Source organism: Perca flavescens, chromosome 18 (assembly GCF_004354835.1).
Source record: "Perca flavescens isolate YP-PL-M2 chromosome 18, PFLA_1.0, whole genome shotgun sequence".
NCBI lineage: Eukaryota > Metazoa > Chordata > Actinopteri > Perciformes > Percidae > Perca > Perca flavescens.
The window spans coordinates 30,845,871-30,864,758 of record NC_041348.1 but is presented as its reverse complement, the minus strand read 5'-3'; the positions used below and the strand labels follow the sequence as shown (position 1 = coordinate 30,864,758).

Here is an 18,888-nt window from a genome sequence, read left to right as displayed (position 1 = left end):
CCCCCAAGGGTCGGCGGTTCAAGTCCAGTCTGAACCAAATACAGAGCGTGGACTCGTTCTGGTCCTCATCTGTGACATGCTATGCTAGGATTAGCTAGTTGATCATGTTTTGTAATGCACCGTGATCTATCGGATTATTTTGGGATGTTTAGAGAAAGTTGATAATGATGTTCATTTAGAACTGATGTTTAAGCTTTTCCTTTATAGAGAGCCAAAGTCCCGCCCCTTCTGGTGGACCTCATGGGACCTAAATTCAGAAAAAATATGACCTGTAGTGAACGGGGAGAAGCTAATTATTTTTTGATCCTGTTTGAATTGAGCCATGGATTACAAATATGATGTTCGTCAATTTAAAGATAATTTTTCAACCGAAGAAAGTCTCAGTTACCCGTAGGTTTGTCATAGTACCACCTAGTTTAGTGTGAAACAGCTCAGTGGACTACATCTCCCAGTGGACTACATCTCCCAGTGGACTACATCTCTCAGTGGACTACATCTCCCGTCTCACACAATCTACATCACCTAGCTTGATGCTCGGCTTGCTAGCTAGCTAGCTAGCTTAGCTCTTTTCCACAACGTAACGTTATTTTACCTGATGTGTTTTATCCAGTCAAGTGTTTTCAGCAGAGAAGCAAAAGAACGAGAGAGATCCTCAGCTCACTAGAGTAAAGTTACATCCCCAGTACCACACACACACACACACACACACACACACACACACACACACACACACACACACACACACACACACACACACACACACACACACACACACACACACACACACACAGAGACATCGTAGCTTCAGCGAGACGTCATCCATGAAGTTTGTAGTCTTTCTAATTACGTCTTACACTTCAACAGTTTAACAATAAACTTTGACTTTCTTCAGTTGAAAAATGTTTTAAATTGACGAACATCATATTTGTAATCCATGGCTCAATTCAAACTGGATCAAAAAATAATTATTATCTCTCCATTGACTCTAGTTCATAGTTTTTCGAAAGATAGGTCCCATTGGCCGGAAGTAGAAGGGCGGGACTTCAGCTCTCTATATCTGTTAGATACTATTTTACCCCATTGATGCTAAATGCATACGATGTGTAACAAATGGGCGTGGCCTATACACTACCTTGGGTTGTGTCCGTCTCCAGGATTAGGTATAATTTCCTATAAATGAGGTTTATTGACCATGAATTCCAAAAATAAGTGTGAAACTAGTAATAAGTTGGTGTAAGTGGTGTTCATACGTGGCAGTGAAAAGAAGTGGAAAACGGCAACAACAACAAAAAGCACCAAAAACATTGAAAAAAGCACCGAAAGTGTCGAAAAAAAAAGGGACAAAACAATTTTTGTTTTGGCCCGGGAAGATGACAAGTGCACGGTAGACAACACAAGGGTTAAAAAAATTTAAAATAAATAAAATAAAGGCAAAGAGTGTAGCTGCTGTTTTACTGACTTGATTTGTTGCAGAGCTGAGAGCAACTCTGGCAACAGGAGAAGATCTGGAGGGCAGACTAAAGCTTAACACACACGCTAACTCTTTTCTCTTGTTGATGCTAGGGGGGAGGTGGAGGGAGAGAAGAGAGGGATGAGAGGAGATAGAATAGGAGGAGAAACATGAGAAGATGTGAGGAGGAGAGGCAGCGGGGAGCATGGGAAACCTTGATAAGCTTATCAGAATGAGACGTCAATGGCTCCCCCCCCCCCCCCACGCTTTCTTTCTCCATATCTACGTCTGCCACGAACAGGTTCCTCCACGTTTTGTTTCCAGGAACAGTGTTATTCAGACTGGAATGATTTTTTTTTGAGCGATCGCTTGTGTCCTGCTGAACAGCCATAGTTACAGTTATCATGTCAAACAGCTGGAGGCGACGATGACAGATGTCATCTACGTTGGAGCTTTTAACATGAGAGTTTAAAAACTGCTTAACAAGCAGGCAATTACAGGAGACGTGTGTAAGATACATTTAAACGTACAGGATAGCCGTACTTCCATTCTTCCCAATGAAATGGCATGCTTCAGCCACTCCAAATTCTGCCAGAAAAGCGCCTTAATTTCCACTTTGAATGCAAAGTTATACCGCCGCCTGAGCTTCGCCCAAGTGTTCTTGCTGTTTTCTATTATCAAAGTCACTTTTGTGCACTAATTACTGTACTAAGTACTGTAAATGTTCGTGTACATGTATGAAGATCCACGCATGTATGAAGATTGTTAACGTGCCCATATTATGAAAAAAAACACTTTTTCTGGGATTTGGGGAGTTATTTTGTGTCTCTGGTGCTTCCCCATACAAACAAACTTTGAAAAAATCCATCCATGCTGTTTTGAGTGAGATATGGTTTCTGAATGTGTCCTGCCTTCAGTCTCCTGGTGAGCTGGTCAAAATCTGCACGGCCGTCTACGTCATCGGCCGAAACATTTGCCGTGTGCTAACCACATCAGCTAGCTGTTTCTCCAACTTCGGTTAGCCGGGAGACTTCTTCTAAACGAGGGCACACTTCCAGCTTTGCGTGGAATACCTGTAGAACAGGGACATGGAAGTAGTTCTATACAATTTATTTTGTAGATTAGGGTGAACTTGTGTGTTGTAGCGCACGCTAGCGGTTAGCAACCTTGTTCTCAATGCCAAAGCAGTGTTTTGCCATTGAGAACGAGGTGGCTAACCGCCCAAACACTGCTACAACACACACTAGTTCACCATAATCTACAAAAGAACTACTTGGTATTAGCTAAAGCAGCGTTAGCTTCTAGCTAGTAGTCCTTACCTAGCTACTGAGCATGTGCGACTCCCAACAAAGATGTTAAAGAAGTGAGATGTCTCACTCTTTAGCTAAAACAGAGAGCTCAACACACAGGGTGGAAAAGAGGAGCTGCAGCAATGTGCAGTACAACAAAAATATGGTGTTTTTTGAAAATTAAACCATGTAAACCTATTCTGGTACAACCTCAAAATACAATTATGAACCTAAAAATGAGCATAATATGGGTGCTTTAAATATGTATAAATGTATTCTACTTGCACTTGGGGGGTGATCACCCAGGAAAAACACGAATGAACAAAAGACCAGGAAAACGGATGTGTCAAGATATGGCCGATAACCGCAAATGGTGTCCAAACATTGGCACAGTCACATTTTATTCAACACATTTCTGGTCAAAAAGCTTCACTCTGAGTCCTGCAGGAACCCCAAGGTTCAGCAACCACGGATCAAAGAGACAAAAACCGTTTCACAGCAAGCTTCTGTGTTAAGCATCAGGGACACAAAGAGATTTATTTCTAACCTTTATCCGAGTTTCCTGCTGCTCCGCCTGGCCACACTTCTATCGACCTGTGAGGGTTTTACAGAGCGGCTCCGCTGACACAGATGACAGCACAGGGAAACCAGCAATTTCAAGACGGACTCGGGAAAGGTCGACTTCCTTTCCAGATCACCTGGTCAGGGGTCACAGAGCAACAACACTGGGACCCGCTTCAGTACCCGGGCCATGGGACTGGGAACGAAAGCATTGCACCCTATAATTCATCTGTCAATCAAATCCGCGCTTGATACCAGTGTCCCCAGTTTGAACACCAAGAAAAGTGATCCGGCGATTTTCCGCAGGGTTGTGCGGTGTATGGGAGTGTCGATGAAACAGCCCATTTGTGTGAAGTCATGGTGTGTTCTTCCCCCAACAAAGCACCCTGCTACGCCTTGCTATGCTCTGCAGTGCCCTGCTAGGTCCTGTAGCGCCCTGCAGTGCCTTGCTATGCCATGAACTACTACAGCTACTATTTCTAGTCACTGATCCATTATCTTTATTGTGACTATTATTGCCACTGTTCTTGCATTTCTGTTCATTGCTGACTTGCATTTGGAGTTGGTCTCAACTTTTCGCCACAGGCCCGCTGCGTTTCACACTCACTCACACACTCACTCACACACTCACACACACACACACACACACACACACACACACACACACACAAGCAGTGTGTGTGTGTGTGTCTGTCTGTGTCTCTCTGACGAATGCCTGCTATCAATTATTTAACCAGACACCTGGTATCATTCAACAAACACAAACAAACACAAAATTAACAGGACTGTGTGTGTGTGTGTGTGTGTGTGTGTGTGTGTGTGTGTGTGTGTGTGTGTGTGTGTGTGTGTGTGTGTGTGTGTGTGTGTGTGTGTGTTTCAGCATTCTGCAAAACATCATTTGGCTGATGGGCACTTTACTCTCTGGTAAAAAAAACAAAACACGCACGCACATCCGCACGCAGGACAATTTGGTTGTGCAGAAGAGAAGTGTGAATGAGCCTTTAAAAAGGGTAGCAAAAAGTAAAAAGAGAGCAGAAAGAAATAAAGAGAGGCACACAAACGCAGACAGAAGGTAGAGCAACAGCAAGATTAACTGAACTGGATTCAACTTGATTGAATTTGTCCTCGTGTTGTATCTCTGCTGCCCTTCCCCTCGGGCGGCTGCGGTATGAAACCCCCCCCGTTAACACAAACAGCTCGCCTCTCGCTCACTCTCAGATTATTCTCGGTCTGGACGCAGGTTGGTTTGTTTGCTGAGATGTTTGGGAGGAATAATCATTGGTCCCAGTACTCTTGGGAACCATGAACTGATTCTGCAACCTGCATCCACAGCAAATCGTGTGTTAGTTACGAGGGTGTAACTTTGGGTTTAACATTGAGGGGGGTTGAGGTCCCCACCTGTCTAGCGACAACAGTTTTTTTCAACATTAGGGCAGACTATATGACCAGGGGTGTCACCTAAGAAATTTGGAGCATCAACCGATGATGATGATGATCATGCACTACACTGTGGAAGCTTGTATCATTTCATTTTTAAAACTACTTTGAATCAAGATCAACCTTTTGGCGTCTGAATTATTATATTATTCAGATTTAGTCTCTGTTCGTATTGTTATTATTAAAAAGGAAAGAAGGAAATCAACAGAATAATTCATCTCATCTGGGCAATCTTTCCTGTTGTGTTTTTGATGTCTTGATTTGACTGTGCAAAAAAAAATACTAAAACAACCAAACAAATACTGTGACGGGGGTGCATCAGAGCAGATGTGAGCAGCTGTAACTGCTGTTAACAGTAATGGTTTTTATTGTGGAGCGCGGTGCTCAGTAAACCATTTACCGGTAGCGGTTTAGCAGAGCTCCAGATCTGATCTGGCCTCAGGGTCTAACAAGCTCAACAAATAACACTTGACCTCCGGATTCTGCCATTAAAATAAAGCTGTATTTACATCTGCAGTGTCCTGATGCACCGGCTTTCTGTTATTGGGACAGATTTTGCTTACAGCAGTGTTCCCCCTTTGAACAGTGTTTTTAAGCCATGTACTCCCCCCTAAAAGATCCTTTTAGTTTAACATGAAACAGCCCCGAAATCACCATCACCAAACCCACCAGACTCCATGTAAATAATCAGGACTTTTATCATCATAAAACACACTTCATTTAAAGTGGAAAGAAACTAAATAAAACTACCAAAAGCCGTCTTGGTTCAACTTTCCACTGTTCCAACAATCAACCCCCCTGGTTTGGTTGAAATAATTCACCCATTTACATGTGGAGATATGCTGGCTCTATACACGCTAAAAGTCCTGATTATTTACATGGAGTCTGGTGGAGATATGCTGGCTCTATACACGCTAAAAGTCCTGATTATTTACATGGAGTCTGGTGGAGATATGCTGGCTCTATACACGCTAAAAGTCCTGATTATTTACATGGAGTCTGGTGGAGATATGCTGGCTCTATACACGCTAAAAGTCCTGATTATTTACATGGAGTCTGGTGGAGATATGCTGGATCTATACACGCTAAAAGTCCTGATTATTTACATGGAGTCTGGTGGAGATATGCTGGCTCTATACACGCTAAAAGTCCTGATTATTTACATGGAGTCTGGTGGAGATATGCTGGATCTATACACGCTAAAAGTCCTGATTATTTACATGGAGTCTGGTGTAGTTGGGTGATGGTGATTTCGGGGCTGTTTCATGTTAAACTAAAAGGATCTTACTCTTTAACTAAAAAGGTCTATCTCTGTAGGGATCCTTTTCATAATGTTGTCATACACTTACAATAATAATCGGAGTCTGTCAGCAGCAAAAACAGAACTTTTAGTGGATGCTAGGTGACGCTGAACATTTGCCCCGAGTGAAAAGAAATTACCCTTCAATGCTACTCCAGCTACAACCCCTGAAGTAACACAGGTCTACATGTGGGTTAATGCACTTCCAGAGTCTTTTAAATATGAAAATGAAACCTTGAAAAAGGTCACATTGTTGAACCCCCAGAGCAACAGGAGCATTAACATCTTCCCTGGTCGGAAAATCTAATCAGAGATTCCCACTCGCTCTAGCAAACCAATTAACCCAAAACTCATTAGCAAACTAGTTTAGGAGCGCTTGACGGACTGATGCTGGGCCGAAGACAGTTGCTGCAACATCCGACTCCAGCCGGCCGGCTCCACCCCTCTGATAAAGTTAGCGTACACGCTCCCACACAGACGGATAAGATAACCCCAGCGCTCCCTCTGGGTCCAAACTGATTGAATTTAATTGTCTTTTGAATGAAGCTCATTTGTAAAACTCACTTCCTGAGAAGAATAGAGGAGAAGCTGCTTCAGAACCTCCTGGAGAGGACGCGATATTACAAATCCCACTATAGCCACGCCATGCCCCGCCCTTCAATAGCATTTATTGGACAGGTGTCCATGAGAACGCAAGGTAACGTAACCCCATTTGTTCAGGTCCTATCCCCTGACCAATCAGCTATCCTAACCTTAACCACTCGAGGTCAAATGCCTAACCCCAACCAATCGGGCTGCTTCGTATGGCAGTTCTTGGTGTCGCCATTGTAGGATATTTTTGCGCAGAGGACGGCTGCTACATCCTTGTAGCATTTGTTTTTCAAAATAAAACCCAAAAAGCAACATAAACATTTAACTCAGTGTGCAAAGACCTTAAGGCTGCAACAAATAATTATTTTCATATTGATCTATAGTTTTTTATTTGGTTTCCTGTCGGACAGCGGAGGGTGTGTGTGTATGTGTGTGTGTGTGTGTGTGTGTGTGTGTGTGTGTGTGTGTGTGTGTGTGTGTGTGTGTGTGTGCATGTGTGTGTGTGTCTCTGTGTGTCTGTGTATGTGTGTGTGTTACAAAAATTACCTGTTTTATCAATACTCGTTTCCTAACAACCAAAATGAAAAGTAAAGATCACTTCCGGGTCACGGACACTTGTTATCCTTTATTTGTTTTCATTTTTCATTTGAGCACAAAATCGGAAATTGGAAAAACGAGTCGTTGTCCGTTGTCTCATTTTGGTTTCGAAAAAAAAACAATTGATACACGGATTGTGGTTTGATGTCTTTACTGTTTACTCTTTATTACTACGGTGTTTTTTTCACAGGACGACTTGAAGGCATTTTTCAAGCCTGGTGTGTTTGGACAGTGTCCAAATGTGACAAATGTCCAAACACAAGGAACACTTGAGTTATTTTGTTTCAAGTTGGTGAAGACTTCACGAACGAAAGACCAGCTCTTTTTAAGTTCAAACTTAGCCTAGGTATTATGGACAGTATCTCACATTTGATTGTAAGATATTGTTTAGCTTAAACTGATAAATTTTTTTATTAATAAGGGAAAAAATTCCACTAATTAACCCTGACAAGGCACACATGTGAAGTGAAATGATATATATAAATATATATATATATATATATATATATATATATATATATATATATATGCCTTTAGGTGTCTAAAATAGCTACATAAGTGAAGGAAGCAAGAGAAAGAGGAGGGGAGGTAAAGCACTGAACACACAAAAAGAAAGAAGGTTTTCCTGAAGGAAGTGAAACAACAGAAACTTACAGCTCCACCCTCGGAACTTCAAACGCCACGGACAGAGCGATGGAGCGCCGTCAGCTTTCACACAACAACATCAGCCACTTGTGATTTATTAGTCAGAGCTTCCTTCCCTTCCTCCTCAAAAAAAGGTTGCAAGAGAGAAAAGTGCAGGAAAAGTCACGTTTGATACAGCGCAGTATCATTTAAGGTCCTCTTTTGTTCATTCTTAGTTGTGACTCCAGGAAATGTCTTTGCTTCTTATCCTTAGTCACATGTGTCTGCCTGTCTGTGTTTGTTTTTATGTATTTATGGGACTGTTATTGCTTTAATTGTCAGCTTTTAACCATCTAGGTTTCTGCCTCAGTGTGCTGTATCGTTGGTCTTTATGCGTGTACTCCATGTTTGCTTTACAGTCAGTTTTTGTGCATCTGTGACTGCCTGTTTGTCTGCTTCATTTGTTATTTTGTATATCTATTTTATAGTGTGTCGTCAATCATCTCTCAAAGCCTAACCAGGGACAAGGACTATGTTTACATGCACATTATATTCCCTTTTTTGCCCTTATTCTGAAAAAGACAATATTCCTGTAAGCTGTTTCCATGGGTAATGAAAAGTGAATATTCCTCTAATATTCCCGTTTACATGCAGCCGTGAGTGTTCCAGCGTTAGAAGATTTCTTGGTTTAAGTTCAAACTTAGCTAACATACTGTAAGTGTAACCCTAAACCTGAACAATCCACTTAAAGCTCCAAATACAGTGAATTAGAAGCAAGGCTTTATCAGAAGCCTGTTCCCTTTGTGACTTCGAATCTAAACGTTTAAGAGACTGACAGCAGCTGAATCTGAATGGCCTGAAGCAGAGCGAGAAGTTCTAAATCCCAACAACGTGATGTGGAAGTGAGACACAGCTGCACCGCCATCTGGTGACGAGATAACATAAACCACCGTACCAACTCAGATTCATCAAACTGGCCTGAGTACATCTATACTGGGGTTACATTTAAACATTACAAAAGAGATGAGATTCATTAATCAAGCTAATCAGGCTCCATGTTTGCATCTGAATTGTCACATAATTGTACTGTAGTTAAAGGGTACCTACCATGCAGATGACAGGCTCAGATTAATATTCTAAATGTCTGACAACATTATGGAAAGGATTTCTAAAGAGGTCAACCTTTCTGTTAAAGAGTAAGATCATTGTTTTTAACATAAAAACATCTGCGAAATTGCGTTCGCCAAACCGACCAGACTCCATGTAAATAAACATCATTTTTGGATCGTAAAACACACTTCACCACAAAATCGACAGAAACAAAATAGAACTATGGAAAGCCATTTTGGTTCATCTTTCCACTTTTCCAAAAATCACAACTCCAGTTTTGGTTTAAATAAACACATAGTTTACAGATTTACATGCCGAAATATGTTGGCTCTATACACGCTAAAAGTACAGTTTTTTTAAATGGAGTCTGGTGGGTTTAGAGCTAGCCACTTCAGAGTTGTTTCTGGTTCAACAGAAAGGTCTCAAAGAGGTTTTCATGGTCAATCTCTGTAGGGATCCTTTCCATAATTTTGTCAGATACTTAAAATAATAATCTGAGTCTGTCAGTGGTAAAATAAAGAACTTTTAGTGGACCAAATTGACGATGCATATTTGCCCCGTAAGGTTACATTACAGCCTGGTCTGTGGCTGCTGGTTACAGCGTTCACGCTTAATACTGGACCAATCTCAAAGATTGTTGTTCCCATCAGTCACTTACACACAGAAACATTGGAACAAAGGGTCCAGGTTGAAAAAAACAGTAGTTTCCCTTTAAGGCATCAGACATTTCCTGTTTCCTTGATCATTGCTTTCCTTTCTCCTTTTGTTTTTTTGTTCCTTTCTTTCTTTCCGTTGTTTCCGGTCGCTCACTAAAGAGAAACCCCTGCTTGCTCAGGCTGTGTGCGGTGTGTTATAAAAGTAATTGTGTGCACATCCCACCTTCTGGCAGGTGCAGGACAAATGAAAATACTTAAAATGAAAAAAAAATGTAATGTACGCAACACTGCTTAAACTCCCATATTTAATACAAATGCAACGTTTCGACCCTACTGGGTCTTCTTCAGGCAAGTGTGCGGTGCGTTACCTGACGCTGACGCAAAGCATCCTGGGATGTGAGGCGACCAAACGGTGCTGTAGATGACCCCTTCGTGACCACTGAGCGTGGTCAGTGATTGGCTGAGAGCGGGGTCCCACTGGAGGGACGGAAAAAAAAATAACACGCCACATTATGTTCTGTTTAAACCATTCAATTTTTTTAAATACTGACACCAAGTCCCGATCCCATACTTGCAGTCGCTCAGTAACAGAGCTGCGCACTGTTTACAAAAATTACTAAGTAAACGAAGGAACTAAAATATGTCTTAAAAGGAACACGCCGACTTATTGGGACTTTATCTTATTCACTGTAACCCCCAGAGTTAGACTAGTCCATACATACCCTTCTCATCTCTTATTGGGACTTTATCTTATTCACTGTAACCCCCAGAGTTAGACTAGTCCATACATACCCTTCTCATCTCTATGTGTGCTGTAACGCTGTCTGACGGCTCCAGCATTAGCTTAGCCTAGCACAGATCCTGCAGGTAACTGGTTCCAACTAGCCTACTGCTCCGAATAAGTGACAAAATAACACCAACATGTTCCTATTTACATGTTGTGATTTGTAGAGTCACAGCGTGTACAAAAAACAACGTAACATGAGACACAGCCATCTTCTAACAGTAAACAAACCGGGAACTATATTCTCAGACAGGCTTGCTGCAAAGCAAATCATTCCGCCCAAGTACTATATTCTTCCACCTGAGAATATAGTTCCTTGTGTGTTTAGGGATAGAAGGTGGCTGTGTCTCATGTTAGGTTGTTTTTTGTACACGATGTGACTCTATAAATCACAACATGTAAATAGGAACATGTTGGCGTTATTTTGTCACTTATTGGGAGCAGTAGGATTACTGGAACCATTCACCTGCATGTTCTGTGCTGGCCCAATGCCGCTGGAACCGTCAGACAGCATTACAGCACGCACGGAGATGAGAAGGGTATGTATGGACTAGTCTAACTCTGGGAGTTACGGTGAATAAGATAAATTCCCAATAAGTCGGCGTGTTCCTTTAAGCTTAATACATTTAACTAAGTGCAGCAGGTGAGTCTTGTCTCTCAACACCAGAACAGTTCTCGTTAGGACCCCAGGAAACGCCAAACCAAACAGAAAAAAAGAAAGTCTCAAGTTCCCCTCTGGACAACGAAAACTAAACTTAGTGACGCCTCTCGCGCTTAATAGGCAATCTTTGATTTTCTTCTCGTGTTTACCGATGTCGGCTCCAGGGAATAATGGCCTGTAAGCGTGGTGGTTGCCTGGTGGAATCATGGAAGAAGTGCGGTGGTGATGATATGACCCATGCCTTTAGTGTGGGAGACCTGGGTTTGATTCCCACTGCGATACATCAACCAATGTGTCCCTGAGCAAGGCACTTAACCCCTAGTTGCTCCAGAGGCGTGTTACCTCTGACATATAGAGCAGTTGTAAGTTGCTTTGATTAAAACCGTCCGCTAAATGACACGTAATGCAATGTAATATAATGTAATGTGCGGAGAATTAGAGTAATCCGCTACTGTAAAAAAAATTGTGACTCAGAAAGACAGACTTTTTTTACTTGTTTCCGAGGGCTACAAGCTACGAGACAGGACGTGTGTCAAAAAGGACAACAGCTCAATTTTAAAGTGCAGTTTTCTGCTGATATTTTTTTTTTTTCAACTAACACAAGAAATGTGTTTATTGTGTTAGTTTGTATCGCCACGACGATTAAAAAAAAAAAGGAATATATTGTGCAGCTCTACAAAAACAAACACAACTGACCACTTTAGCAGTTTGATCCCACGATCCAGAGACGATGAGGTTCTCTCCTCTGGTCTGACTCCAGTCTACAGAATACACCTTCACACACACACACAGACACACACACACACACACAGCCACACACACACCACACACACACACACACACACACACACACACACACACACATACACACACACACGTTCAAAAGAGTCACAAATACAGCATCCTTACAAAGACCACACACATTTATCCTTTTGTGTGTGTGTGTGTGTGTGTGTGTGTGTGTGTGTGTGTGTGTGTGTGTGTGTGTGTGTGTGTGTGTGTCTAACCTCTTGTGTGTGTTCTTTGGCCACTCTCAGCGGAGCGCTGTGATTGGCTGTGTCCCACAGCTGCAGGCTGCCGTCCCCGCCCCCGGCAACCACGATGTGCTCGTTGGCTTCGCTCCAAGCTACGTCGAACAGGCCGTCGCCCCACTCCCAGCTGACACACACACACACACACACACACACACACACATTATTTAATTACATTAAAACCCTGGGATCAGAGAGAGTTAAAGAAACTGAAATAAATAAAGAAAGAAAGTTTACCTTCTCACCAAAGCAACCCCTGTCTCCGTCTCATCCAGGACCAGGAGAGTGCCACAGCCTACACACACACACACACACACACACACACACACACACACACACACACAGTGAATGAAAGGAAAAACCAACATCAGGTGTTCTAGAAGGGGGTGAAAGTGCTTCTTGTCATAAAGACTCAAAACAACATCCCTCTAAAGGTCTTCCCTCATTTTGCCGTTGTCTTACACATCACTTAAAAATCTCCCATAGCGTTAAGGGATCTGTTTATTTGGCTGGCTTACATTTGGTATCTCGTTCCTGGGGCGTAAAATCACCCGGTAAACTCCAACCCCTCCAACAATTGTGGAAGAAATCTTTTGGATGAAAAGATTAACACACAAACTGAAGCTGAAAGAAGCGCAACTGGAAAGAGAATGGGGAAAAATGGACTCTATACAGGACTCAAAATGACGACAATGGACTAGAACAATAGTTGATAAAAAGTTTTTGTGTGTAAGTGACTGATGGGAACAACAATCTTTGACATTGGTCCAGTATTAAGGGTGAGCGCTGTAATCGGCAGCCACAGACCAGGCTGTAATGTAACCCTATTGGGCAAATGTTCAGCGTCAGTTTGGTCCACTAAAAGTGCTTTATTTTGCCACTGATTGACTCAGATTAATATTCTAAGTGTCTGACAACATTATGGAAAGACCTTTAAAACCTCTTTGAGACCTTTCTGTTTAACCAGAAACAGCTCTGAGATCGCTAACTCTAAACCCACCAGACTCCATTTAAAAAAGCAATACTTTTAGAGTGTATAGAGCCAACATATTTCCACATGTAAATCGGTAAACAATGTGTTTATTTTACCGAAACTAGAGTTGTGTTGGTTGGAAAAGTGGAAAGACAACCCAAAACGTCTATTCATACTTTTATTTTGTTTCTGTCGACTTTGAATGAAGTGTATTTTACGATGCTAAAATGACAGATTATTTGCATGGAGTCTGGTGGGTTTAGCGAACGCAATTTTGCAGATGTTTTAATGTTTAAAAAAAAGGATCTTACTCTTTAACAGAAAGATCGACCTCCTTAGAAATCCTTTCCATGATGTTGTCAGACACGTAGAATATTAATCTGAGTCTGTCAGCGGCTAAACGAGCACTTTGTGAAGGTAAATACAAGCTGGATAATCGTCCTATAAACTTACATCGTAGCTTGTTTCTCTGCTGCCGACTGGAGCAATCTCTCTTAATACTGGACCAATGTCAGAGATGGTTGTTCCCATCAGTCACTTAGACACATAGGAACATAGGTTGAAGAAAAAAAATGGTAGTTAGCCTTTAACTTTAGACAGTAAGAAACCATTCAGGAAGCCCTCATGTCTGTACCGGAGCATTCACTCATTCAGACTCTACTTCTATGTTTTCCCCTTCTTGACCATCGACATGTCTCCGGACCATTGGAGCTGCAGCGTACTAACCAGCTATGCCGTAGTACTGCGAGGAGGCGCAGGCCACTCTGTTGGCAATGAACGGAGACACTTCCACGGCGTAGCCATGGCGACCCGGACAGCGAAACACCTTCTCCATCAGCAGCAGCAGCTACCTGCAGCCTCGCTGGAAACAGAAACCAGGGTGAGAATAACCCTTGTGCACACACACACACACACACACACACACACACGCACACGCACACGCACACGCACACGCACACACTCTTAAAAAATGTCATTAGAGGGCAAAAATGTCCTCCTAAAAATCCTTAGATATTAATATTCTTTTCCATTTCACTGAGTTAAATCTTTTAACCCTCATAAGTCCTGATCTTGACTAAGAACAATCCACTCTTCATTTATTTTTTATTTTAACCCTTTAAATGCCAGTTTACTTACATAAAGTCACTGCTGTTTTTTTTTATGAGGAAAAGCCCAGTGCCAAGATTAAAAATAATAATAAGTCCCTCCTGATACCTTAGAGGATGTGGACATGTCCCCATTCCTAAAATTACTATCATAGATGGAAAGAGATAGATAGATAGATAGATAGATAGATAGATAGATAGATAGATAGATAGATAGATAGATAGATAGATCTAAAGGTTGATATATAGGTAGACAGATAGAAAGGTTGATAGGTAGATAGATAGATAGATAGATAGATAGATAGATAGATAAGCCAAAAGGAATGAAAGAAAAAGGGAAGAGAGACAAAAGTGTGTGTACTGTGTGTATTAGTAGTATTACTGCAGTATAGTATCTATATACTTCCTCCAGCGCTGATTATAAATGTGTAACTAAACACCTATTAAAACTCTTTATATGGTGACGCAATCATTCTTAAAATAAATGTCTAACATAGAAAATGACCAAAATACCCGCTGTAACGTCACCACATCAGAAACACACACAGACACACACACAGACACACACACAGACACACACACACACACACACACACACACACACACACACACACACACACACACTGGATGTGGTGTTGGACCCCAGGAAGACTAGCTGGTCGTCAAGGCGTCAGCTAATGGGGATCCTTAATAAACTAAACTAAACTAAACTAAAACACACACATAGAGACACACACAAACACATAGACACACAAACACACACACACACACACACACACACACACACACACACACACACACACACACACACACACACACACACACACACACACACACACACACACACACACACACACACACACACACACACACACACACACACACACACACACACACACACACACACACACACACACAAACACATAGACACACAAACACACACACACACACACACACACACACAGATAGTTCAAGTTAAGGACTTTTCGCGGTACTCACAGATTAAAGACAACCAGTTTCACACGGTACCGTCCCGTGGAAACGTTAAAACTACCGGAAACCGGTTCATAAATCCCTAAAACAGCGTTTCCAGCAGCTTTTCTCTTCCGAACCGATCACACACGGCTGACAACTTCACAACAAGCGCTTCCGTGTTTTGGTCAGCTGACCCAACTACCCGGATGTAGAGCTGCTGTAGTTGTAATACCATAGACTCGTCGACAGATGGCGGTGTTTCTCCTTAATAATAATTCAATAAAAACACTGATCCATCATAGGGGACACTCAAGTGATTATTAGGTAAATGTACCGCCTGTTCTGGTAAATCATAGATGTTATCAACCAGAAATCATACCTAAATCAGTCAAATGTATGCCATAATGTTACATATATACTTTTTTTTCTTATGCATCAGTCATTTTGGATGTATTTATTTGTTTGTCTGTATTGAATATTTATTTCATATAAATGTTTACAATGTTTTTTTGTTTTTGTTTATTCACCATGGCAAATTCAACATAAGTATATTAATTGTGACAATAACACCTTTTCTGAAATCTTACAGCTGTTTTGTCTTTTTTTTTGTTCTACTTTATATTTTATTTATTCATCTTTTTATATAACTTTATCATTTTGTTGTATTTTCCTATTGTATTTCTATTGTACTTCTTATTTCGATAGATAAGATAAACTTTTTTTTTTTTATATCACCTTGCCTTTCAGGGCTTCCATAATTTGGAAATTAATTTAATTATTATTTAATTATTCTTTTTAATTTTTTTAATGCCTTCTTTTCAGCACCATGGACAGCTTCCTTTCTGTGTCAGTAATAACGCTCTGTATCAAGCATCATGGACAGTCTTCCTCTGTTTTAGTAATAATTCTGTTTTCAGCACCATTGTCAGCCTCCCTCTCTTTTAGTAATAATTCAGTTTCAGCACCATGGACAGCATCCCTCTCTTTTAGTAACAATGCTCCATTTCAGCACCATGAATTTATATAGTGCAATATAAAGCAGCATAAATATCAAAAACGACAACATTGACATTCATCCAAATGTTTAATTTGGTCCAAAAAAGGGTCACATTGTGGACTTTTTTTTACTTTTTATAACTACATTGTGACCACAGAACAGTTTCATTCTGCAGACTAGTGATGAACACAGTAGGTACCACTACAGCATATGCGTTCATTGGTAGTATGTAGTAGGCATTGCCGAATACAGCACTGGTTGAAAGCGCCAATCAAATAAGGAAATGAATAATAAAAGAGAAAAAAGTAGAAGAAAAGAGAAAATGGCAGCGCCTGTACCCATTGCGGATCTGAAAGAAATCTTGCTTGTGACATTATAGAAATGTTTGCTGTAGCGGACCAAATGTACACAAGTGTCAATGCAAATGGCTTTTTGGAGAGAATAAGAACATCAGCTCTTGGATAATTCTAATAAAGTAAATAAAAAAGAACTTATTTTACATACTGTAAATTGAATCGTATGCCTTCTTTCTGCCTAATCTCTATCTGCTGGATTCATTACAGTGCAAACAAAGGAACTGGAAGGGACTGTAACATGTTCATTCACCAATCAGAAGCTTTAACCCTCCCCCCTGACTTTTGATGACTGAATTTGACAGATGTACTTTCTTCAGGGAAGTTTGGGGTCCCCTGCTGGAGCTGCTCCCCCCGCGACCCGACACCGGATAAGCGGACGAAGATGGATGGATGGATGGATGGACTTTCTTCTGTGCCATGGATAAATAAAAGTATAAATATCAGATGAGACCACAAGATGGCAGCATTAAGCAACTTTAACATCACATCAGTCTCATATTTCTTGAGGGAAAACAGTCACATCTTCATTACTGTCAATGTTACCCACTGTAAAGGAGTTACTTTTAGAACAGTTAAACAGCTCCGCTGACACCGTCAGTGTTAGTTGGTAACGCTGTTTTACAGTTATTCATTCTTTTGATTTATTTCCAGAAATCAATAGGACTATTGTATTGCAACTTCCTCGCAAGAGAGTCAGACCTCATTGTATTTTCATTCCTCTTAATGGAATGTAGAGCATATATTTCATATATTCAAATAAGGGACACACACACACACAGACACCCCTCTCTCTTATCTCTGCTTGTTTGAGCTGAGTGGTGTCAGTGTTTGTCGACCTCGGAGCAGAATGGCTGCAGTCACAGAGCTCTCCTTCCTGCTGTTTGCTCTCATCAACTACATCCATGCTCAAGAACTGATCATCATCAAAAAGAAAGGATACTCTCACACCTTCAAACTCCCCGACAACACCACCTCCTGCCTGATCTCCAGATCTGTTGGTGCAGACCTTACACAGTACATATGTCTGGTGATGAACCAACAGCAGTGTGTTAGCTGTTACGCTCAGCAGTTGGTCCTACCGTATGAGACAATCTACGGCTCAGTGGGAGAGAGCGCTGTGTTGCCGTGCGATGCTGTTGACTCCACTGATGAACACCCCCCACGTTGGTCTAATCAGATCCACGCTGACCTAGAACTACAAAAACAGACTGGTCATTCAATAGACCAAAACTACTCGCTGGTGTTTTCATCTCTAATGTCGGTACTACTGTGAAGCCTCTACTAGGAGACAGCAAGTGTATGTGCTGGTGGTGTGCCCCCAATTTGGCCCCCCTGCTGTAGAGCTCTTCTCAGAGGGAGAAGACGTCACTGTCAGATGCAGAGATTGGAGTGAGGGTAAGGACCATGATTGGTTTATCAAGTCTCACCGAACAAAGGGGAGAATATTTGGTGTATCGTATAACAGCATGAGCAGAGTGAGCACGTACTATAATGACGGTACCCTGGTTATCTCTAATATCTCAGTGGGAGACGCAGGGGAGTACTGGTGTGTAGTTATTGACCGACATAATCAGTGTGTGTCAACAGAGAGAACTCTGTTAGTGTACAACGATCCCAAAGGGATTTAAGAACATGTTCTGTATTATTTACATTACAAAATAAACTTGAATTGAAAAGAAAAGGTTGTTGAGTTATTTTGGTAAAGTTTTTTAAAGTTGAAACGATTTAAAGTTTGTGAAGATCTGCTGCATGCCACTGGTCCATGAGTTTGCGTATGTATTGTACTGCATCTGTAATACTTGTGTCCCTGTACCATTTTCTTCATGTGGACATAAATAAATGTCCGTGTGTGTGTGTGTGTGTTATTGACCCAGATGATTATCAGTGTGAGTCAACAGAGAGAACTCTGTTAGTGTACAACGAGCCCTTTGGGATTTAGGAACATGTTGCGTATTATTTACACTACAAAATAAACTTGAATTGAAAAGAAAAGGTTGTTGAGTTTCTTTGGTAAAGTTTTCTTTGGTAAAGTGTAAAAGGATTTAAAGGTTTAACTTTAGGAGAAACTATCTACAAGTTTGACTTTTGAAAGCATGAAAAAATAACTCTGTATGCAGCTCTATTGATATCGGTAATTGTGCGTGAGTGTATTAGCTTTAGAATGCATCGTTTCCTTGTCCCAAGTCAACAGAAGTCAGCATTAAGGGAGGAGACAGGACCCAGCAAAAAACGTAGGAAATATGATCCTGAGTATTTTGGAGAGGACGCAATGGGAAATCAGTGGGTGAGAAATCCGTTCTCTTTCCCCGCCACACCCCGTGATGGACTGAGTCTGCAGGAGGAGGACCTGGTCTAGATCAGCTTGAATATGGACTCGAAGCAGAGACTGG

General features: G+C 41.4%; 1 protein-coding gene across 1 annotated transcript in view; it reads right to left on the bottom strand.

The window, feature by feature from the left end:
* Positions 1-15,315, bottom strand: part of pex7 (peroxisomal biogenesis factor 7) — a 59,680-nt gene extending 44,365 nt beyond the window's left edge. Inside the window, exons 1-6 of the mRNA XM_028605486.1 lie at positions 15,170-15,315; positions 13,791-13,926; positions 12,329-12,386; positions 12,068-12,218; positions 11,757-11,834; positions 9,984-10,092 (exon numbers count right to left, since the gene is read on the bottom strand). Of these exons, the coding sequence (XP_028461287.1) occupies positions 9,984-10,092; positions 11,757-11,834; positions 12,068-12,218; positions 12,329-12,386; positions 13,791-13,899 (505 nt within the window). The 5' untranslated portion in view covers positions 13,900-13,926; positions 15,170-15,315. The remainder of the gene's footprint in view (positions 1-9,983; positions 10,093-11,756; positions 11,835-12,067; positions 12,219-12,328; positions 12,387-13,790; positions 13,927-15,169) is intronic.
* Between the last annotated feature and the right edge of the window lie 3,573 nt (positions 15,316-18,888).